Source organism: Hyperolius riggenbachi, chromosome 8, assembly GCF_040937935.1.
Source record: "Hyperolius riggenbachi isolate aHypRig1 chromosome 8, aHypRig1.pri, whole genome shotgun sequence".
Taxonomy (NCBI): Eukaryota; Metazoa; Chordata; class Amphibia; order Anura; family Hyperoliidae; genus Hyperolius; species Hyperolius riggenbachi.
This window is the reverse complement of record NC_090653.1, coordinates 196,818,574-196,843,391: the sequence shown is the minus strand read 5'-3', so window position 1 is coordinate 196,843,391 and position 24,818 is coordinate 196,818,574. Positions and strand designations below refer to the sequence as shown.

At 46.0% G+C, this 24,818-nt stretch overlaps 1 protein-coding gene across 2 annotated transcripts in view; it reads right to left on the bottom strand.

Annotated features, from left to right (window-relative positions):
- LOC137527537 (coagulation factor VIII-like) overlaps positions 1 to 24,818 on the bottom strand; it is a 506,000-nt gene that overhangs the window by 102,325 nt on the left and 378,857 nt on the right. For both annotated transcript variants that reach the window (XM_068248081.1, XM_068248082.1), the window contains 3 exons: positions 22,520 to 22,633; positions 17,838 to 17,909; positions 3,217 to 3,302 (listed from right to left, as the gene is read on the bottom strand). In XM_068248081.1, coding sequence (XP_068104182.1) covers positions 3,217 to 3,302; positions 17,838 to 17,909; positions 22,520 to 22,633 — 272 coding nt within the window. The remainder of the gene's footprint in view (positions 1 to 3,216; positions 3,303 to 17,837; positions 17,910 to 22,519; positions 22,634 to 24,818) is intronic.

The window sequence follows — 24,818 nt, the reverse complement described above, 5'->3', positions numbered from 1 at the left end:
AGGGAGAGACAGACAGGAGGAAGGGACAGACAGACAGGGAGAGCGAGACAGACAGCAGGGATAGAGAGACAGACAGCAGGGATAGAGAGACAGACAGCAGGGAGAGAGAGACAGACAGCAGGGAGAGAGAGACAGACACAGGGAGAGGAGAGAGACAGACAGCAGGGAGAGAGACAGAGACGGCAGGGGGAGAGAGAGAGAGAGACAGCAGAGAGAGACAGACAGGAGGGAGGGAGAGAGAGACAGACAGGAGGGAGGGAGAGAGAGACAGACAGGAGGGAGGGAGGGAGAGACAGAAAGGAGGGAGGGACAGACATGAGAGAGGGAGAGACAGACAGAAGGGAGGGAGAGACAGACAGAAGGGAGGGAGAGACCAGACAGAAGAGACAGACAGGAGAGAGGAAGGGAGAGACAGACATACAGGAGGGAGGGAGAGATAGACAGGAGGGAGGAGAGAGACAGAGGAGAGGACAGACAGGAGGGAGGGCAGGAGAGAGGGCGAGACAGACAGGAGGGAGGGCGAGACAGACAGGGAGGGAGGGAGAGACAGACAGGAGGGAGAGACAGGAGAGAGACAGACAGGAGGGAGAGAGACAGACAGGAGGGAGGGAGAGACAGACAGGAGGGAGAGACAGACAGGGAGGGAGGACAGACAGGAGGGAGGGACAGGAGGGAGGGACAGACAGACAGGAAGGAGAGACAGACAGGAAGGAGGGAGAGACAGACAGGAGGGAGGGAGAGAGGGGGAGACAGACAGGAGGGAGGGAGGGAGAGACAGACAGAGAAGAGACAGACAGGAGGGAGAGACAGACAGGAGGGGAGAGACAGACAGAGGAGAGACAGACGAGGAGAGACTGACAGGAGGGAGGGACAGACAGGAGGGAGGCAGGGGCGTAGCAGATAGGGGTTGCAGAGGTAGGCGACCGCATCGGGGCCCTTGAGGCAGAGGGGCCCCATGGGGCCTTTCTAAAACCAAAGTATTAGCTGTTTATTGGTCCTGTGGTGGTAATAATCACTTCTATAGATGCTTTGAACGTTAGTAATCATTAACACACTGTCCCCATCCCCTTCTTGCACCTCTAACCACTGTAGATGACCTTGGCAGGTTTTGTTGCGCCGTATCAAGTGTTACGTATAGAGTGCTTGGGGGGGCCCAATGTAAAACTCGCACCGGGGCCCCGAGCTCCATAGCTACGCCACTGGAGGGAGGGACAGACAGAGGAGAGACAGACAGAGGAGAGACAGACAGGAGGGAGAGACAGACAGATGAGAGACAGACAGAAGAGAGACAGAAGAGAGACAGACAGAAGAGAGACAGACAGAAGAGAGACAGACAGAAGAGACAGACAGGAGGGAGAGACAGGCAGGAGAGACAGAGGTGTACTGTCCAGCGGAAGTGTCCCATGGTAATGTTCACCAAAGGTGTACCTGGGTGGCCCAGCTTGTCGGGAGATGAGCAGCCACAAGGAAGCGGTAGGCAGGCGGCATCTGGTTGTCATGGCTGCAGCGGTGGAGGAGCTGCAGCATGGATGGGCCCGCCTCTGGGTTCCCCGTGAGCCTGGATGGAGGAGCAGAGCAAGTCTTTCCTTGGAAGCATTTGGCGTCTGGTGATGGTCCCAGGGTGCTGCGGTGCCGCGGTGGCGGCAGCAGCCGTGGTGGGGATCACGGCAGAGATCCCATGTGCGTCCCACGTGTGCAGCCCTGAGCGGCTTCCCGCTGAAGGTGGATTTCCGGAGGACGGCTGAACTGACAGCCGAGGTGGCGGAGGCGGGGCCAAAAGGGGTTTTAGCCGGCTGCCAACATGCAATGAATAGAAGGGAGGCGGAGCATGTACTGCTGGCTTAAAATTTGTGATAGCTTGGGCTGGCTTCTTTGACACCCCCATCCCCGCCTGTCACCCGGTGCGTGGCGCCCCTGTGCGCCCAATGGACAGAACGCCACTGGGACAGACAGACAGGAAGGAGAGACAGACAGGAGGGAGGGAGAGACAGACAGGAAGGAGGGAGAGACAGACAGGAGAGAGGGGGAGACAGACAGGAGGGAGGGAGGGAGAGACAGACAGAGAAGAGACAGACAGGAGGGAGAGACAGACAGGAGGGAGAGACAGACAGAGGAGAGACAGACAGAGGAGAGACAGACAGGAGGGAGGGACAGACAGAGGAGAGACAGACAGAGGAGAGACAGACAGGAGGGAGAGACAGACAGATGAGAGACAGACAGAAGAGAGACAGACAGAAGAGAGACAGACAGAAGAGAGACAGACAGAAGAGACAGACAGAAGAGACAGACAGGAGGGAGAGACAGGCAGGAGAGACAGAGGTGTACTGTCCAGCGGAAGTGTCCCATGGTAATGTTCACCAAAGGTGTACCTGGGTGGCCCAGCTTGTCGGGAGATGAGCCGCCACAAGGAAGCGGTAGGCAGGCGGCATCTGGTTGTCATGGCTGCAGCGGTGGAGGAGCTGCAGCATGGATGGGCCCGCCTCTGGGTTCCCCGTGAGCCTGGATGGAGGAGCAGAGCAAGTCTTTCCTTGGAAGCATTTGGCGTCTGGTGATGGTCCCAGGGTGCTGCGGTGCCGCGGTGGCGGCAGCAGCCGTGGTGGGGATCACGGCAGAGATCCCATGTGCGTCCCACGTGTGCAGCCCTGAGCGGCTTCCCGCTGAAGGTGGATTTCCGGAGGACGGCTAAACTAACAGCCGAGGTGGCGGAGGCGGGGCCAAAAGGGGTTTTAGCCGGCTGACAACATGCAATGAATAGAAGGGAGGCGGAGCATGTACTGCTGGCTTAAAATTTGTGATAGCTTGGGCTGGCTTCTTTGACACCCCCATCCCCGCCTGTCACCCGATGCGTGGCGCCCCTGTGCGCCCAATGGACAGAACGCCACTGGGTACAAGTCTAAAAATAATTTTCAAAAAGACCTTGTAATTTATGAGAAAATCGATTTTGAAAATGCAAAGGAAAAACTGTTTTTAAACACAGAAAAATTACAGTTTAAAAGCTATTTTTCCTTTGCATTTTTTAAATTGTGTTTTTTTTTCTATTAATGTTTAAATTTGGCCAATTGACTTTAATGGAATTTGCTAAATAGGTGCAATTCGCAGTATCTCCTGTACCTTGGAGAAATGTTTGTGAGACTGCCAGAGACATTATTGCTTATCCCTATTAAATTACCATAAAATGGGACATATGTAAAGAAATATGAATATTGTTATAATAACCTGGATCCAGGAATTTGTATTGTCTGTACTCCATGCATTTATACTTCCCCCCTTTTTAAGTCTTGCCAGATAAGGCAGCCAAGAGCCTAAAGGAAAGGTAAAAAGAAAAACATTTAAAATTAAAATAAAGGAACTCAAAACATAATTTATATAGGTCTTCATATAAAAAGGCACAAGCAATAGTGTTACCCTGGCCAAATTAGCTTATAATCTAAGAGGAGGGGGTAAAGGGAAAATGGGGATGTGGTTACTGAACCAGGTTTAAGACAGAGAGGAATATGTGAAGGACATTGTGATAGAGTAAACAGAATTTAGGGAAAAGCTGCTCAATCTCATTTACAGTATAAAGATTTAGCGATGGGCCGAACATCAAATTTTGGGTTCGTGAACGTCAAACTCCAATCTCCGTAAAAATGTGCAAACAGTCGAACCGCGTGAACCTCCATAGACTTCAATGGACAGGCGAATTCTAAAAGTACAGGGACTGTTTCTGACCACAAAAGTGATGAAAAAGTTGTTTTAAGGGGCCTAATACCTGGACTGTGGCATGCCAGAGGGGGATCCACGGCAAAAGTCCCACCAAAAATTACGTAGTTGACATAGAGTTGTGTTTTAATCGCTAGGGCAGAAATCACATTACATTCCTACATTTGTGGAATAAAGTGCTGCTTGAAAATGTCTGGAGTGTGTACACATGGATCAGGTAGTCTAAGGGTTATGGAGCCAAAGCAACAAGAAGTCTACTGCGCTGTCTAACTACACTGATGGGCTGGTGGATGTGGGTAGGTGCAGCTCCAAGTGCTGGGTGGTTCCAGTAATTCTGTGTAAGCAAATGAGAAAGAAAAAAAGGAGCGCACCGCTGGTGCAATAAAATTTTTTACTTAGGTAAACACGCATAAAAATACACTTACAGTGTATGATAGATCAATAGCGCCTGTATAGCCTGCCGGCAATCCTTTCCTGTCAGCCGCGCTTGGCCAGAGCGCGGCTGACAGGAAAGGATTGCCGCCAGTCTAAGGGTTATGCCCGTTTCACACTGACAGACCAAACGTTGCATTTACCGAGATCGAGCGCTAACAGGTCGGTAAGGTGTGTGTGTGGTGCTGCATGTGCGCTCAACTGAACGGACCAGCGTGGCATGTAGCAGAGGCCAGGAATGAAGTTATTAATGGAACTTTATGATACAATACAATATAATACAATACAATACAATAACATTTCTATAGCGCTTTTCTCCCATAGGACTCAAAGCGCTTAGGCTCTCTCAGATTCAGTAATTAGTAGGATGAAGTATTCACACAACAAAAGTTATATTTCTGCAAATGCCAAACTGAACAGGTGGGTTTTCAGTCTGGATTTAAACACGTCCAGGGATGGAGCTGTCCTGATCTGTTGAGGTAAGGAGTTCCAAAACGTAGGGGCAGCATGACAGAAGGCTCTGGGACCAAAAGTTTCCAAGTGGACTCTGGGTATGACTAGATTATTAGAACCTGTTGATCTGAGAATGCGGGGATTGCTACGCAGCTGCAACATATCTTTCATGTATCCAGGGCCTAAATTATTCAGGGATTTAAATGTCAGTAGGCCGATCTTGAATAGGACCCTCCATTCTATAGGTAGCCAGTGAAGGGAGTGCAGGACTGGCGTTATGTGGCAGTGACGGGGTTGGTTGGTTAGCAGTCTGGCAGCAGTATTCTGTATCAGCTGTAGTCGGTACAAGACCTTTTTTGGAAGGCCAGTGTAGAGAGCATTGCAGTAGTCCAGTCGGGATGTGATGAAGGCGTGGACTAAGGTTGGCAGATCTTCTGGGGGTATGAGGTGCTTGATTTTTGCAATGTTCTTCAGGTGAAAATAGGATGATTTCACCACAGCAGAGATTTGAGTTCTGAACTTTAAATCCCAATCAATTAGAACTCCCAGGCTACGCACATGATCAGAGCTGCGCAGATCCGTGCCTCCTATTCCCAGTGGTGAAGACTGCAAGTTAAGTTGTTTTGTTATCATGCTCTGCCCTCCTATCAGAAGGACTTCAGTTTTGTCTGCATTTAGTTTCAGCCAGTTGTCATTCATCCATTGCTGTAGTTCACGTAAGCAGGCGTTTATAGTTAGAGTTGGGTCTGTCACACCAGGCTTGAAGGAAAGATATAGTTGAGTGTCGTCTGCATAGCAGTGGTATGTCAGGCCATGTTTTTGGATTCGTTTTCCCAGCGGTAACATGTAAATCGTGAAAAGCAGGGGAGAGAGGATTGAGCCCTGGGGCACCCCATACCTAAGTGATACAGGGGTGGACAGGAAGGGCCCCATAGACACTTTGTGGGTTCTGCCACTCAAGAAGGATTGGAACCACTGAAGAACTATGCCATCAATGCCGCAGTATTCCTGTAGCCTGTTTATCAAGATGTCATGGTCAACTGTATCAAAGGCTGCAGAAAGGTCTAGCAGTATGAGGATGGAGCACTCTCCTCTGTCTCTTGCCATGAGCAGGTGGTTGCATATTTGGATGAGGGCCGTTTCAGTGCTGTGGTGTTTCCTGAAGCCAGACTGGAATGGGTCATAACTGTTGTTTTGTAGGATTTTGGCTTCTAGCTGGAGGTAAACAGCTTTTTCAATTAGCTTGCCCAGAAAGGGAAGGTTAGAGACAGGTCTGTAGCTGGTCATTGCATCTGGGTCCAGGGAGGGTTTTTTGAGGAGAGGCCTGATGATTGCTTCCTTCAGTAAAGCAGGAAATATCCCTGATTTTAAGGAACAGTTAACAATTTTTAGGAATACCGGTACGAACAGGTCGGGGCAGTTCAACATGAACTGTGTTGGGCCAGGATCTAGGTCACAGGTAGTTAGGCGGACATGAAGGAGGATGCTTGATGTGACTTCTTCATCAATTTCTTTGAAGTTTGACCAAGGTGTTACATTGTCTCTGCTAATGGTCTTCGGCGCTATATTAGGCTCAGATGCTGTAAGTTGGATGTCGGACCTTATAGCGGAGACTTTGTCTGTGAAGAAATGGGCAAATTGGTCACAGAGGTCCTTTGAAGACTCGATGTTAAGTTTTTGACATGCCGGGTTGCAGAGTTTTTCCACTGTGCGGAACAGTTGGGCTGGTTTGTTAACTGCATTTGCAATCTCTTGTGATAGAAAGGATGATTTTTTTCCCGTGATTACCTTTTGGTAGCTCTTCAAGTGGAGGATTAAGGCATGTTTGTCTTCTGGGGACTGAGATTTGCGCCACAGTCTCTCAAGTTTTCGGCCTTGTCTTTTCAGCTCTTTTATAGCGTTATCAAACCACTGTGCATGATGGTGTGGAGTAAGATATTTGGTGCGCAGAGGAGCAATGGTCTCAAAGGTGGAGGACACACATTTGTTGTATTTAAACACCAGAGTATCAGGGTCCAAGCTGGAGTCAGTCAATTCATCAAAGCTAAGGTTATCTCGGATATGTTGAGGTGTTAGCCCTTTTAAGCGGCGATATTTTATTTGATTCTTGACCTGGTGTTTGACAGCTGGTATTGAGAGGGAGAAGTGGATAGTGTGATGGTCTGACCAGGCAACAGGATGGTACCAAGCAGACTGGCTCAGTCTACCGTGTATTTTTTTCCTTTTTGTTTTTAGCCTATTTGTGAACTCCTCCATGCTAACTAGTTACTCAACCATGCAGCCACATGAGATTGAGCGATAACAGGTCTGTAAGGCCCTTAAAGGAGAACTGAAGAGAGAGGTATATGGAGGCTGTCATGTTTATTTCCTTTTAATCAATACCAGTTGCCCGGCAGCCCTGCTGATCCTCTGCCTCTAATACTATTAGCCATAGCCCCTGAACAAGCATGCAGCAGATCAGGTGTTTCAGTGGTTCAGACTTATAAGTCTGATCTGACAAGACTAGCTGCATGCTTGTTTCTGGTTTTAATCAGATACTACTGCAGAGAAATAGACCAGCAGGGCTGCCAGGCAACTGGTATTGATTAAAAGGAAATAAACATGACAGCCTCCATATACCTCTCTCTTCAGTTCCCCTTTAAGTGTGTGTGGTGCTGGATGTGCACTCAACTGAATGAACCAGCGTGGCCAGGATGGGAAGTTATTGGTGGAGCTGTATGATAAAACCAAACAGACTGGCTCAGTGTACAGTCTATTTTTTGTTTTGTTTTTAGCCTATTTGTGAACTCCTCCATGATATCTAGTTACGTGACTATGCAGCGTCCTCGCTACCATCTCAAGGAGGTCTGGAGCTGGTGACGTCGCCTCCGCCCTGTCTCTGCCTTGCTGCCACGGAGAGCCCGGTCCCCGGCTGCCTAAGAGGGACGCATGCGAATCGCGGCTGAGTACGCTGTACCAGCCACACTAATACTAGGTGAGACCTTTCCTAGTGTTAATTGATCTATCATTGCTGGAAATCTCAGAGCGCTCCTCTCTTTTTTACATATTCCTCTAGTGATTAACATGGGAGCAGCCGAGTGATTGTCGGGTGGCCAGATCGCACCTTGAGGGGCTCACTACCCCAGAACTTTTAACTGACAAGAGAGGTGACTTGGCTCTGCACTAGTGTTGGGCGAACACCTGGATGTTCGGGTTCGGGTCCGTTCACCGAACATGGGCCAGATGTTCGGCATGTTCGGCCCGAACCCCGAACTCCCCCGAACATCCCGCTTTTGGGGGCCCTATGGGGTCGCAGGCATAAGGGTGGAGCATGCCCCGGTCGCGGGGGGGGTCGGTAATTCACCCCACCCCCTCCGCTAGCGCTCCCCCCTCTGCCTGCTTCCCCATACAAAAATTTTGCGTAAAGTTCAATAGTACCTTCAGTGGCTGGCTGGCACTGTGGTGTGAGTGAGGAGGAGGAGTCCGAGTAGGACGCGTTGAGGCCGGGCAGCGGGCAGTTCAGCGGTAGTACCCTTGTGGTACTTCCGCCCTTTCTCTGACCTCACGTCCTCTGCATTCGAGGGTACACGTCACGCGTACCCTCGTATGCGTCATCACGTAGAGGACGTGAGGTCAGAGAAAGGGCGGAAGTACCACAAGGGTACTACCGCTGAACCGCCCGCTGCCCGGCCCCAACGTGTCCTACTCGGACTCCTCCTACTCACTCACACCACAGTGCCAGCCAGCCACTACTCACACCACAGTGCCAGCCAGCCACTGAAGGTACTATTGAACTTTACGGAAAATTTTTGTATGGGGAAGCGGGCAGAGGGGGGAGCGCTAGCGAGGGGGGTGGGGGGAATTTCCGACCCCCCCCCCCCCCGCGACCGGGGCATGCTCCCCCCTTATGCCTGTGACCTCATAGGGGGGCAGTATTCGGCCGAACAGGGCCCTGTTCGGCCGAACAGGGGCCCTGTTCGGCCTGTTCGGCTGGGCATTGAGCTGTCCGGGCGAACCCGAACTAAAAAGGCCGAACACCATGAGGTGTTCGGCCGAACTCGAACATCACCCGAACAGGGTGATGTTCTGCAGAACCCGAACAGTGGCGAACACTGTTCGCCCAACACTACTCTGCACATGTATGTACAGGTATACACATACAAATTTATTTTAGACAAAAAATATTATTGTTATTTAGAAAAAATGTTATTGTTATTTAGAAAAAGAAAATGAATGCTATTTTGAAAATAAAAATGTTGTTTTTGCAGCACTTTAGCTCCAATGGGATGTCTGGAATAGGCCCTGGGGAGCTGGAGGTATGCAGTTGTAAAGGAGTGCACAGCAGCAGCAGAGGAGGACTCAGCCAAGGACGATAGTGAAGACGATGGAGGAGGATTAGGAGGAGAAGAGGAGGTGACAGCTGGCCTGCCTGCCATTCGTGGCAGGTCAGCATCACAAACTCCACTGCAGAGCCCTGCATTCCATGCTTGCCAGTGGTCATGGTAAGCAGGTTTACTCAATGTGCAGTATAGATAATATACCTGCGGCTGCCCTGACCGTGCTTTGCAGACCGTGTATCAGTGGTCAGATGGACCCTTACCCCAAAACTGTGCGCCAGAGAACTGCGGTGACTTTGCTGTGCACATGATGGCGTCGGTGTGCATACAAATTAAATTTTAAAAAAAAATAGTTTTGTTGCAACCACTGAAGCAGAGGCTAGACAATTTCATGGCCTAGCCTATACATTTTACCCCAAAATTTTAATTTTTTAAAAAGAAAATCAATGTTTGTTGTATCTAGGGATGCTCACCGCGGAATACATTTTTCCGCGATTCCGGACGGAATTTGGTGTTTCCGTTCCATCACATCGGAACGGAATTGCCTTAGCGCTATAGCGGAAATTCCGCGGAACGATGCGTAATTCCGGCGGAATCCGGAATTTTGTAAGCCAAACACAAGGAAGCCCCTAGAAAAAGTTTAAAGTGAAAACAACAGGATTTCTTCATGAAAATAGGAATTTCTGCACCAATCAGAGGCTTACAAAAACCACCCAAACGGATTTCTGCATGAAAAACGGAATTATATCAGCACCAATTACAGTGTTAACAAAAACCAATCAATCCTATGTTAGCAACCAGCTCCCTAGCTATCTCACCTATCCCAACCAATTAGTATAGGTCCCAAAGCATACGCGACACCTCCTGTAGCGCAAAAACCACCGCCATAGGACCACCGCCATGTCCCAAAGCTTACGCGACACCTCCTGTGGCGCAAAAACCACCGCCATGGGACCACCGCCAGGTCCCAAAGCTTACGCGACACCTCCTGCGGTGCAAAAACCACTGCCATGAAACCACCGCCAGGCCACAAAGCTTACGCGACACCTCCTGCGGCGCCAAAACCACCGCCATGCGACCACTGCTAGGTCCCAAAGCTTACGCGACAACTCCTGCGGCGCCAAAACCACCACCATGGAACCACCGCCAGGTCCCATAGCTTACGCAACACCTCCTGCGGCGCCAAAACCACCACCAGGTCCCATAGCTTACGCGACACCTCCTGCGGCACCAAAACCACCGCCATGGAACCACCGCCAGGTCCCATAACTTACACGACACCTGCTGCGGCGCCAAAATCACCGCCATGGAACCACCGCCAGCTCCCATAGCTTACGCGACACCTCCTGCGGTGCTAAAACCACCGCCTTGGAACCACTGCCAGGTCCCATAGCTTACGCGACACCTCCTGCAGTGCCAAAACCACCGCCATGGAACCACCGCCAGGTCCCAAAGCTTGCACGACACCTCCTGCGGCGCCAAAATGACCGCCATGGGACCACCGCAGGGTCCCATGGCGTAAGCAGCACCTCCTGTGGTGCCAAAATGACCACCATGGGACCACCGCTAGGTCCCATGGCGTAAGCGACAGCTCCTGTGGTGGCAAAACAATTGCCATGGGACCACCGCCAGGTCCCAAAGCTTACACGACACCTCCTGCGGCGCCAAAATGACCGCCATGGGACCACCACTAGGTCCCATGGCGTAAGCGAGACCTCCAGCGGTGCCAAAACGACCGCCATGGGACCACCGCCAGGTCCCAAAGCTTACACGACACCTCCTGTGGTGCCAAAATGACCACCATGGGACCACTGCTAGGTCCCAAAGCCTACGCGACACCTCCTGCGGCGCCAAAATGACCGCCATGGGACCACCGCAAGGTCCCATGGCGTAAGCGACACCTCCTGCAGTGCCAAAACGACCGCCATGGGACCACCACTAGGTCCCAAAGCTTACGCGACACCTCCTACGGTGCCAAAAGGACCACCATGGGACCACTGCTAGGTCCCATGGCTTAAGCAACACCTCCTGCGGCGCCAAAATGACCACCATGAGACCACCGCTAGGTCCCATGGCTTAAGTGACACCTGCTGCAAAAAAAAAAAAAAAAAAAAAAAAAAAAAAATCAAAAGTCAAAAAAAATTACAAAAAATGACCGGGGGAACAGCCACTAGGTCCCATGGGCTACCATTTTGCATAAACAAGGTTTCATTTGCGATTACTTAAATTTTTCCGCCGGAATGCGGAATTCCGCGGAAATGTAATGGCGACGGAATTTAGTGCTGGCGGAATTCCGCAATTCCGGCGGAACAGAATTTGTTCATTCCGATCATCCCTAGTTGCATCTTTGGTGAGTGACACTGACCAGAGAGGTGATGACTTGGCTCTACACATGTATGTGCAGGTTTACATACAAATTTAATTTGTTAAAAAAAAAGTTTTGTTGTAGCCACTGTAGCGGAGGCCAGGCAATGTCATGGGGTATACATTTTACCCCCCAAAATTTAAAGTTTTAAGAAAAACAATGTTTATTGCATCCCCGGTGAGTGACACTGACGGTGACTTGGCTCTGCACATGTATGTGCAAGTTTACATACCAATTTAATTTGAAAAAATTTTTACCCAAAAATTAAACGTTTTTTTTTAAAGAAAAACAATGTTTATTGCATCCCTGGTGAGTGTCACTGACAAGAGAGGCATTGCCTAGGCTCTGCACATGATGGTGCAGGTTTACACATTCAAAAAACATTTTAATTTTGAAAAGAAAAAAATTTTGGCAGCCACTATAGCAGAGACCAAAACAATGTTGTCATGGCATATACATTTTACAAAAGAAAAAAGTATTGTTTTTTGGAAAAAAATCTAGAGATGTCTAGGCATGAGACCTATTGGATTTATAGTCTAAATACCCTAGTTCCATTTGGATTAAATAAAGATCTTGAACTATATGCATTTGAATAAGGGGTGTGATCTCATATCCCCTTTAAATACAAACAGATTCCGATCTGCAGCCAGCTTTAAGAAAGGGAGGCAGTCCTCCCAAAACACGTCAGTGATTGGCTAATTCCCCAGTGACGTATTAAAACTTCTTTATTGTTAAAACAACAAGCAGCATGTGTCTCTTGGGTCCTTAACCCTTCTGAAACCATCTACAATTGACATGCATGTGTTACCCACACACATTCAATTCACTGCAGTGAATGAATATTAAATGGAATGAGAAAATGTTGGGCCCAAAACAAAGACATGAGCTTGTTCAGCTGCTGTCGCAGCTCCGAAGAAGAGGGGCCCTTGAAACGTCAGCCATTCATTACTTTGTGCGAAGTGACGTCACTCTGAACAGCACGACTCTGTACCCTATCAACGGCACTTCAGGTATTCGCGTGTAGCCCTAGACACCTACGGCTTCACAAATGCTGATCTCTCCCCGCTTGCTGGAACGGCCATCTTCTAGCGGAAGATTGAGACGCAGATACCTGTCACCTAACCAGCCATTCTCTCTGGATGGATAACGTATGAACGTTGACCCAGTTTATAGCTGATCTGAACTTTGATTGTGCAGGATTAAGCAGCCGTCTTTGAACTGCATACATGTCACAGGATCTACTATAGCGGCTGTATTATTTGGATTCAAAGAGACTGCATGCATATACAACCAATTACTAGTGCAATTTTACGGAATCAATACTCTTGCCTCTGATATAGACTGGATCGGAGCAGTGCTTTTCAGCGCTGCTAGATTTGGGCGCAGCCGGCGCCTTCATAGACTACAATAGGAATCATTCCTATTGCAGCGCTCAGTGAGTAACGTCGGCTCCGTCAGAAGACGGAGCCGAGGTTGCTTAAAAACATAGCAATTCGGCCTCCAGCAATCGCTGGAAGCCGAATTATTTCATTCCCCCACTATCCATGGCGGCCTGGAGGGGGAATAGTAATTAAATCGGCCCGGACTTGTGCAGAAGCAGGATCAGCCATATACCGCTGTATCCTGCGCCCAAGTCTACCGGCGCCGATTTCAAATGTACTCGACTGGATGCCTCCAGTTTTTTGACAGGAGACTATCTAAATAGTTGTGGAAAGCTCGTTTTTTTCGCTGTTGATATAATAATTTTTAATTTTTATAATTTTTAAGTTTTGATGTAGCGCATGTCTTTGTTTTGGGCCCAACATTTTCTCTTTCCATTTAATATTCATTCACTGCAGTGAATTGTATGTGTGTGGGTAACGCATGCATTTCAATTGTAGATGGTTTAAAAAGGGTTAAAGACCCAGGAGACACATTACTTGTTGTTTTAACAATAAAGAAGTTTTAATACTTTGCAAATAGCGCTGTGGATTACATTTTACTATAAGCACTTATTCAGTAATACAAGGATACTGTTATCCATCCAGCAGCTGACAGGCCTCACTGGCGCAGATGTTTGACAAACAATTTTTACATTTTATCATTGAAGGTCTGTTCCTCCTTATGAATGTGTTGTGCTGTACTTTGCTTCTGCACACAGAGTGACTGGGAGACTGCGCAAATCACTGTGATGTACAGCTCAAGATACACTGCACTAGATGCAGAGAGCTGTGATGTTACACATTCAAAATACAGCAAGAATGGCACTTATGGATGATGTGTTGTGCTGTACTATGCTTCTGCACACAAAGTGACTGGAAGTCCACGCAAATCACTCTGACAGACAGCTCAAGATACACTGCAGTCTGCACTGGATGCAGAGAGCTGTGATATAATCAAAATACAGTAAGAATAGCACTTATGAATGTGTTGAGCTGTATTGCACTTCAGCACACAGCTCAGATACACTGCACTGGAGTCAGGAGCCAGGAGGCTGTGCAAACACAACCTATGAACCAATACCAGTTCTGAGAAGGACTGTTTGGATGATCAGGACGCTGTATAAACAGCTAGCAAGGCAGAAAAGCGGCCTGATTACCGCTTTCCCTATCTCAGGCAATGCTCTCTCCCTTCTCTGTCTAACAACAGCCGACGAATTAATCCAATATGGCTGCCGCAACTGTATTTTTATAGGGTGTCCAGGAGGGAGTGCTAGCTGATTGGCTGCCATGTGTCTGCGATAATGTAGAGTAAGGGTTGTGCTCAGTTCACACTGACAGATGACACGCCTCATTTAATACACCGCAAACAAACGCAAAGAACTTAAGTGATAACATCAGATGAGCAAATCATTGTTTCTACTAGTTGACACCTCCAGGACATAAATGTTAGTCCTCCCGGCGGCAGTCTTTGTGTAGTGGTGTGTAGTGACCGCCATGCTTGTACGTACGTGTACGAGAGTGCAGGCGATCGCTGTTTTCCAGCCCCTATGGTCGGGCTGAGGTAGTTCAATGTCAGTCAAGTGACCAAAAAAAAAAAACACTGATCCTGCACTGAGGCCTTATACAGGGGTCAGTAGTGGATACTAGATGCCAGTAGTGGTGGTAAAGGATTATTGGGTTATGGTCGGTGCACTACTAGGACAAGCAGACCTGTCTCCAACAGCTAATGTGTGCACTGGACACACAGGATTGCAATACACAGGATAACAAGAAAAAGGAAAACAGCCCTCAAAAGGGTGAACTACTGTAGCACTAAGCACTGACTGCACCTGTCTGCAACAGTTAAAGTGCACTGTGTGAACACATTGAACCTCAATATCACAAGATATCACAAGATCAAACAGAGCCTTTAGAAGGGCTCTGGGGTTATGTAGATGGTGAATTGGTATTGTAGCAGCAAGAAACTCCACCATGGGCACAGAACAAAGGCCTAATTAACGCTTTCCCTATCTGCAGCACACTCTCCCTGATCTGCCTAGCACAGAAGCAAAACACAGACTGCAAAATGGCTGCTGGCTTTCTGATAGGTGCGGGGGCGGATTGGCTGCCATGTGTCTGCTGACTCTGGGGTGAGGGGTCAAAGTTTGGCTCCATCATAATGTATAGGGTCGGGCAAACAGTTCAGGCCATCTCTATCCACTGATACTATCTCCCTTCAGTCGAGGCACCTCTAGCTACTTAACATAAATACTGAGGGTACCTCTGGCTACCTAATGCTAGGGGATAACTGTAACTACCTAAAACTGCTGTCTATGCACTGTCTGATGCAGGGACGGATTTACAACTCAGGAGCCTGTAGGCACAGGTGTTCTGGCACCCTAAACTCCGCTCCTCAGCACAGCAGAAAAAAGTAAGCAGTTAAAATCTGACAGGTTTTGGACTAATATCTTTTATTCTTTTCAAAAGCATTCCTTAAATGTCAGTTGCTAAGTCTAATTAACCAAAAATGTGTGCAAGTGGGTAGGGAGGCTGGCTGGTATATTACTATTTTGGCAGTTAGACTTAGCAACTGCCATTCAGGAATGCTTTTGAAAACAAAGAAATCCCTGCAAATCATGGGGAGATGAACTAGTCCAAAGCCTGTCAGGCCTGTCATATTTTAATTGCTTACTTTTTTCACTATAGTGGCCCATTAAACTCTAATCCCTGCCTCGTGTCACTCAAGAAATCAAGAAATGATTGATATTCACCATGTTTTGTTCATGTTGTTTGAGCCACAATCACTCTGCACGTCATCATCTTTACTACTGGCAGACAAGAAAAAAACTAGACTGCACCAACTGACATTATTTATAACCACACCTTCTAAAGGTGGCCACTAACGGTCCAATTTCTAGCGAAAGATTGTTCAAGCGATCAGAAATTCTGATCGGATTGGTTGTAAATAATCTCTGTTGATGGGCAATATCGATTACGAACAATTATAAAAACAATCGTCCAATTGAATTTTCGTCTAACCAAAATTTGAATTTACTTTTTGGTTGTGATAGATAGGAAGCAAAGATTGGTTCATTGATGGTGTACTGAACAATTCCACTTCCGATCAGAATTTCTGATCGCTCAAATGATTTTTCCCTAGAAATCGGATCGTTAGTGGCCACCTTAACATTGCGATAGGCTAAAAGGTTGTTTTTTTATAGATATGCATATGCACAGAGGGAAATACTAGTTTCATGGCAGTTGGAAACAGGTGAAAAATTTCCCACAGTGCAACAAGGTTCACAGACAGGGAACTGTCAGGATCTAGGTCCTGACATCACACTGTGGGAGAGTTTTCACCACAATATCAGCCATACAGACCCCCCCCCCCCCCCCCCCGAAGATCTATTCAAGAAAAGGTAAAGCTTTCTCATGGGAAAGGGGGTAGAAAGGGGGTATCAGCTACTGATTGGGATGAAGTTCAATCCGTGATTACAGTTCCTCTTCAAAGGGGGCCTTTACCCTAAAAAAAAAAAAATAGTTTCACTTATCTGGTGCTTCTACCAGCCCCCTGCAGCCATCCTGTGCCCTCGCAGTCATTCACAGCTCCTCCGGTCCCCCGCCGCCAGTTAGTTTCATTTTTGCCAACTCTGAGTTGGTGCGCCGACATGCGTACCTTTGCAAGTGTTCCCACTGGTGCTGGAAGCTATCGTGGACGTTAAAACGTACATTTTTACACGTTGCGCCTGGCAACGCGTAAATTTTTACGCATTGAACCTGCAAAAAAAATGCATAAAAATGTACATGTTAATGTCCGTAAAAGCTTCCTGCACCAGTGGAAATGCGTGCAAAGGTACGCATGGTGGCCCACCGACTTCGAGTCAGCAAAAATGAAACTAGCTGGCGGCGGGGGACCGGAGAAGCCATGAGTGACTGCAAGGGCACAGGATGGCTGCAGGGGGCTGGTAGATGCCCCAGGTAAGTGAAACTCTTTTTTTTTAGAGTTAAGGTTCCCTTTAAGCGTAAATTTGTGCACCTTAAGCGGACCTTAACCCAGAACTTTGCCTCTGCTCTAAAAGATAAGCAACAGCATGATAACCTTTAAAGAAAAAAAAACTTTGTTACAGCTTACACAACTCCTGCCACAAATCTTCATTGTCTACTTCCTGGTTTGCTGGGGGCACAGAAAGAGTTAACCTCCTCTGTTTACATATAAGCAAAGAGTCAGCACTCACCTCTGCACAGATCAGATAGAGCTGAGAGCTCAAATTACACATGTGATTATTTACGCATAAGGGACAATTAGAAAGGCTGTTCTTTCTAAATACACACAAGCTGTATTTCTCTGTGTTTTACTTTTCTCGTGTACAACATTGTAGGTCCACTTAAGGTTGCTTTAATACACAAAAGAAAGGAAATACTGTATAAAGAGCTGTGATGTATGAAGGGGTGACTGTCACCCATCCTCTCAGAGGTATATATGAATAGTGTCTATGCACTCATTCAAACTGTTGGGATTCAAAATATCTAGTTTAGGCCTCAATTCACTAAGCTTATCTCCTGTCTTTAATAACGTTTCTAGAGTTAGCACCATGGTGATAAGGCATGTAGTATTCAGGAAACATTTTACCTCAGGCAAACCTAAAGTTAACTCTTCTGTCTTTAAGTTAAGGTGAGATCTCTAAAGTTAACTCTTCAATCCTTAAAATAACTCCAGAATTCTGAAGATAACTACAGAGGAGGTAACTTAACTACAGAGGAGGTAACTTAACTACAGAGGAGGTAACATAGGGAATGAAGAGATAAAATAACTCTCTCACTGTGTGGAGGTAAGTTTTCTCTTGCCTTATTATCTCCAGCATGATCTTAATGAATTGAGGCCTCTCTGTTATTGGGAACACTTTTAGAAATCTGCTCTACAGTGGTGCTTTGAAAATAGAAAATCACTACGTGAAATCAAAAGGAATGTTTAGGAATGGTATGAACATCAATTTTTTGAATATATTGTTCATCCTATTTGCTAAAGCAAACCCGAAGTGAGAAATTAACTTGATGGTTCATAGTATTGCACTGCATCGAACAGGGCCACATTGTGAACAGGAACCCGAGAGCTGTGTGGGTTTCATGAAACTCAAACATAATAACAAACATAATAAGCAAAAATCTCACCATAATGTCCTGATGCAGTAATCTGTGAATCTTTAATTTTCCCTGATACCAAACCAAGAGGTTGGTGACATCCTGCCAGACAAAGCACATATACATAATGAGCATTATACCCTACACTTGCAATGCAGTAAATAATAATGCCTTTATTTGCCACTTTTGTATTCAACTGACCTTATCTTACTAAAATGATTGCTCCAAAACCTTTACAGTATATAGCAGTCAGTATAAATAGTGCCTTCCCAGAAGGGGAGGCTATCTATGTCATGCGCACTAATGAACCCCCATGCTGTCATGTATGCAACTGAACCTGTGCGGTCCATTTGCGCACCCAACTCGATCACGTTCCTGTCGGCGTAAGCCTCCTGTGCATGCACAGCTCAGTCTTTCGAGAACCACGCATGTGCAGAAGGCTTACGGTGACAAGCAGGGCCGGGCCGAGGCAGAGGCGAGAGAGGCTCCATCCTCAGGGAGCAGTGTAGGAGGGGGCACACAACTCACTCAGCTGTCATTCCTCTATTGTGTTTGAAGCAGAGAGAAATAAGAAAAGGAATACATGGCAGTGACGGCAAGCCAAACCAGCCATATAACCAGGGATTAAGATGATGGGGGGTTTGGGGGCCTTGGGGCGTCTCCTAGTCTAATAGCAATCAGTGTGTGACGGCTGGGGTGGGAGGCATGGGGGGGGGCGCACTTTGCTGTCTCAGCCTTGGGTGCTGGAGGACCTTGTCCCGGCTCTGGTGACAAGCACGTGGTCAAGTCGGTGTGCAAACAGACTACACAGGTGCAGTTGCTCACGACTTCAGCCCGAAGTCGCCAGTTTAATGGAGCCATCAGCGGGACCACGGAGGGGACTTAGAGGATGCTGAGGGACCTCGGGAGCTACTGGGAGTTGGGGAAAACTCCAGGTTACTGCAGATTATCATTTGTATGCACTGCTCCGGGGCCCTTTAACTGTGTACTGATTACATGGTGGTTGGTCCTTCGCCTCTTTAGTCCTGACAGATGAAGGATGGTCCAATGATGCAGTGTCCAAGATTTACAAAACATTACAATTGTATGGGCATGTAAAATCTCTGCATTAAAACATAGCATTATCTTAATGTGCTTTCTACAGTGCATTTCTGGATAACGTGTGGAAATGTGCGTTTGAAAGCAACTGACCATGTTATGAAATAAAGTTGACCATACACGCATCAATTTCCCCCTTCGATTTCTGTCGAATTTGATCAAATCTGCTGAGTATTGTTTCCCCCATAGTGTCGGATCAACTGAATTTTAATTAATTTTTTTATTAATTTTGAGTAAAAATCTACTAAAAGTATTTATCAAACAGGATAGAAAACTGACTGTCTGAATATACTCGACTATAAGTCTAGAAATGTAGGTCTTACTTAATAAAAGTTGTGGGGGTCAACTCATACACGAGTTACAGGCAACACTGAGCACACTGAGCAATGTATGTACTATTGGTGACATTCCCATTTGCAGCAATTTACCCAATGGTAAGTGGTACAAAGAATGCCAAGAAAGCACAGGTCTGAAAGTCCTGGTCACAACAATTACCAAGGAAAGGGGCAGGGGTAAAAATACTAGACTGCAGGAAAGGGAGTGAATAATTGCTGCACTTGGGGGCCTGGAGGAGTTAATGGCTGCACTTAAGGGAGAGGAGGGTCTAATGGCTGTGATACTTTATGCAGTGCAGTCATTAACCCCTCTGGACCCCAAGTGCAGCTGTTAATTCTTCCTGGTCCCCAAGTGCAGCCATAACTTTGCTGGATAGACTTATAATTGAGTCAATAATAAATTCCAGCTTAAGAGGGTCAAATATTCGAGTCAACTTATACACAAGATCGACTTATGTTCGAGCATATACGGTATGTCAAAACCGTATATGCTCGAAATGGTTTTAATATGACCAAGGCAGTTACTGTGCAGGTTGTTGGCTTCAATATATAAGTTTTCACCTAGGCAATACTTTCTCACCTTGATAATAAAATGCCTTTTAAGCCACCAACAAGGAAGGAAAAAAAACAACAACAAAAAAACAAACAAAACAAATCAATGAAAAAAATGTAAAAGGGTGACAGTCTCACAGCAATAAAGCTAGAGTCCCCAAACTTGGCACAGTTGTCAAGGTCAACAATTCAGGGAAAGTGGGCGCGGCATAAAACAGCCAATCAAATTTCAGCTATTTGTTTTGAAAGGAAAAATATAAACTGCAGCCATTCTTAGACTGTCAATTGCAGGGTTTTCAAACTTGGCACACTTGGGGCTCAATTCACTAAAGCGTGATAACGCTTATCACAGCTGTGATAAGCTCTTCTGCTCCCGATTTCAGGCGCGTAAAGGTTTTGCGCGATAACTAATGACTTTGTGCGCAAATGCGGGATATCACGTGATGAACATCAGTATCACATGATATCACTGCAGATCACGCAAACGGAATGCAGATCACGCATTATACCTGCACACAGCACATCACGCAATCCGCTTGAAACTTTGCGCGTGATCAGCGTACAACTTTTCGCACGCTAAATGCAATGATGCATGTGTTTATAATAATGATTGCTCCTTAACATTTATCAGCTGTTTTTTGCCTTTAAAAGCTTGTGTATCACCACCTGCTTCAGAATGGTTTGTGACTGAGCAAGTAAGTGTTGTTGGTTTGTGTGGGTCCCTTATGTTTTTTTTTGTTTTTTTTTGCTGCCTTTTTTTTTTTTATAATGATGCAGCATAAATTAACGATTTGGTCATGCAATATTATGGGGACATAGCCTTACAATGTCCATTTTTATTGTGGCATACACGTGTATTTTTTTATAAGCACTGCATGCATTTTGGAATGTTGCCTTAACATGGGCTTACACCTACACCTAGTTCTATCAATTACACACACTGCAGCTTTAACTGTGTGCTGCACATCTGTACAACTGTGCAATGCAAGCTCCACACTGTGTATGTAGTACTGGTGGTGCTTTGGTGTGCTTTAAGCTGCATTCCAATGTTCTACATACAGCACAATCTGCAGTTGTGAGCATACACTCAATAAAATGTTTATGTGTAGTGTACTACCAAAGAAAAAAATAATGTTTGAAAACAGCAGGAAACTGAATTACACACTGCACGTAAAGAATATTGCGCGCAATGAATTACGTCGTATTGAATTAACTCACGTTTCACAACACTATTGCTGATTTTAATACCAAACTGTATCTGCTTAATGCATGAAGCATCGCACTTATCACGTGAAAAGCGTGCTTAGCGCGTGAAGCACAATGCCGTACGCGCGATAAAAAGTATCACGTGATCGATAAACTTTTCATGCGCAACACGCGTGCACAATGGTTTACACACACGTTAGCGTGTGAAAAGCTTTAAATCGTGATAACTGTGTTATCACACTTTAGTGAATTAAGCCCTTGGTCACTATGTAACTGGGATTAATTTTCAGGAAAGTGGGTGGAGGCTACAACAGCCAATCAAAATTCACTTATTGATACTCAAGAGGAATATTTCAATTGCTACCATTCTTACACTGTTAATGGCAGAGGCCTCAAACCTGGTACAGTCGGTCACTGGGTAATGTGGGTTCAAATTCAGGGGGCAGAGCCACAAACAGCCAATCATATTTCTTAACTGTATAAACTGCTTCCATTCACACATTTTTGATGCCAGGAACCCGAAAGCTCACAAGCGTGTTCATTGGTCATTGAGTGACTGTATGCCAACATTAGAAAAAAAAGTGGGCATGGCCCAAAAAAAATCTTATGTCATTGGAAAAATGTAAACAGTGGCCATTCTTGCACTTTTAATGGCAGGGTTCTTAAACTTGGCACAGGTAGTTATTGGGTGACTGGGATTAATACTCAGAAAAGTGGGTGGAGCCTAAAACAGCAAATCAAAATTCACCTATTGATTTTCAAAAGGAATATTTAAATTATTGCCATTCTTACACTGTTAATAGCAGGGGCTTCAAACCCAGGACAGTCTGTCATTGAGTGACTGGGGTTTACATTCAGAAAGGGGATGGAGCCACAAACAGCCAATCAGATTTGTTTAATTTCTATGGGGAAATTTTAATTATTGATTCCAAGGAACCGGAAAAGCTCACAAACTTGGTCATTAAAGCTAATGTAACCCGGGTTCTTAAAAAAAAAAGGCAAATACTCACCTAAGGAGAGGGAAGGTTCGGTTCTAATGAGCCATCCCTCTCCTCTCCCGGTGGCCCCGGTGCTGCGCTGGCTCCTCCGTTCTCGTCCCACGCCGAGGGGACTTCGGAAGTCTTCGGGAGCCGAGTCCTCCCGAAGACAGGCGGCGCACACGCTAACGCGCCATAGAGGGCGTACACGCGTGCGCAGTATAGAGCAGCCCGTCTTTGGGAGCACTCATTTCCGAAGCCTAACTTCGGCCGGGAGACAGCGTTATTTGACCGAAACGGTCGAATACCGCTATGGGGGAGCCAGGACAGCAGCTGGCACCGGGAGAGGAGAGGGCTCTATGGGACCCAGAGCCTCCCTCTCCTTAGGTGAGTATTTGACTTTTTTTTTTTTAAACCCGGTTCCCATTAGCTTTAAGTGTCTGTGTGTTAAGGTTAGAAAAAGAGGACGGAGTCAACGACCACCAAATACATACCCGGGCAACGCCGGTTCTATAAAATCACACAAAACTTTACATATACTCACGTGGATCATATACTATGTAGTTAACTTTCATGTTGTCTATATTGCATTTTCCTTCTGACTCTATAAGCCACAGACCAGTTATGAGAGCTGTCATTTCTAAAGTCACACCAACACCTGCAATAAAAAAAAAAAAGTTGAAGAAAAAAAAAAGTATACATGTAATAAATATAGAAATTTGATAAAAGTGCTTCAAGTTACAGAAAAAACATTGCTAGTTTAATAACAACAATTTGAACTTTGATTTTACATGTATATGATATTCGACTGTCTGTATTTGTTTATGTTAAACTGAACCTGACACTAGTTCTTGTTTGGCTACAGGCCTAGGAATGGTCAAATAGCCGAATGCTGCAGAATTCCATCATTTCGTTTGGAGTCACCACTGACTTTAGCGTTTAATTGTAAAGCCTCCATGCTATCCTCACCAGTAATGTTGGGGATAATAATGGGAACAAATCAAAATAAATTCAAAAATACCTTGTATTTTTTGAGAATACTACTTTTAAAAATTCAAAGAAAAAATGATTTTTAAACTCTGTAAAATTACATTTTACAGAATTAGTGGAATTCCATCACTTACATTGAAGTCAATACTGCCGACTTAAGCATTTGATTGCAAAGCCTCTAAACATACTATCAGCATCATATTTGCTAGGTGGGAAAAAGTCAAAAATAATTAAAAAAGACCTTGTATTTTTTGAGAAAATTATAAAAAGTTCAAATAAAAAATGTTTTTAAAATGAGTAAAATTGTCATTTTGCTGCAGCACATGAACAGCATTGGGCCCCCTCTCAAAACCTTTTTAATCCCTTGTCACCCATGCAGGCTGGTTTAGCCAAAATTAGGAGGATGGGCCGCGTGGGTCTCCTCACCCTGAGCTTTACCAGCCTGCATGGTCCATGATATGGGGGGTCTGGAATTTACAGCTTACACTTTTAAACAAAGTTTGAAATCCAAATAAAAACACAATAACGAAAATCGTATTTTAATATTCGTAACCAACCCATGACAGTATCCTCTGGACCTTGATGGAAGTCCCCAGTACACAAGTTGTTCCCTGTAGCTGGCACTTGCTATGCTAAACTAGCTTGTTCTTGTGTGGAAGTGCTTTTTAAAACAGTCAATGCAGGGTATTTTTTTTTTAATTTATTCAAGTATTTATATAGCGCCGACATATTACACAGTGCTGTACAGAGTTTATTGTCTTGTCACTAACTGTCCCTCAGTGGGGCTCACAATCTAGTCCCTACCATAGTCTATGTATGTATTGTGTAGTGCATGTATCATAGTCTAGGGCCAATTTTTTTTAAGGTAACCCAATTAACTTATCTGTATGTTTTTGGGATGTGGGAGGAAACCGGAGTGCCCGGAGAAAACCCACAGAGACACGGGAGAACATACAAACTCCTTGCAGATGTTGACCTGGCTGGGATTCGCACAGAGGACCCAGCGCTGCAAGGCAAGAGCACTAACCACTATGCCAACGTGCTGCCCGTGCTGGGTAAGATAACACTGCACCTTTAAAAAACACACCGAGACAGAAGGAGACCAAATTGTGCCTACGTTACTACAAGAAGAGTAGTAGAAAAGGAGTAGTATCACAAAGAATGTTTGCGACAAGGGCAACCAACTGAGTGAACAGGTGGAGATTTGGACCCTGTCTCCACTCGACTTGATCTTGGATTTTCCTGGTGCAGTCGCAGTATCACCAGGTTACCCCTGGATACCAGATACGCATCGTTGGCACCTCTTATCCTCTTTATTTTTCAAAACAATGGAGGAACTGTATGTCAAACCTCAATGCAGTGTCACCACTGAGTCTTCTCTACACAACATTCGACAAAGTCATAGACCAGTTAAAGAGTATACTTCAGAGCTCTAGCAATGGACTGCTGAAACTGCCTGAAATGATTCTGCACTGGAAATATCAGTACAGTATTGGCTCTGCAGAACAACTTAAAGCTGAGCTTGCTTGGATAGGAATTCCTGTTACTCTTGGAAAATCTCATTTTGTCTGCCATCCAGCTTGATCGTCAGTTCCATGAATGACAACTGGAGAAAAGCAATGCCTATTTGGTTTCCGTAAACGTCATCAGCACCTACTTCTGCACCTGCCACCAATCAACTTGAACCTATGCAACTTGGTCTTATCTACCCATCTGTCTCTACCGAGGAAAAGGTGAGATGTCATCAAGTCAACCTCTGTTTCTTCTGCAGGGTGCTGATCACTATCTTTGGGTTTGCCCATGAGGATGCCTGGTAAGGAAATCATCTCAAAGCATCTCCCAGTTCAACTACT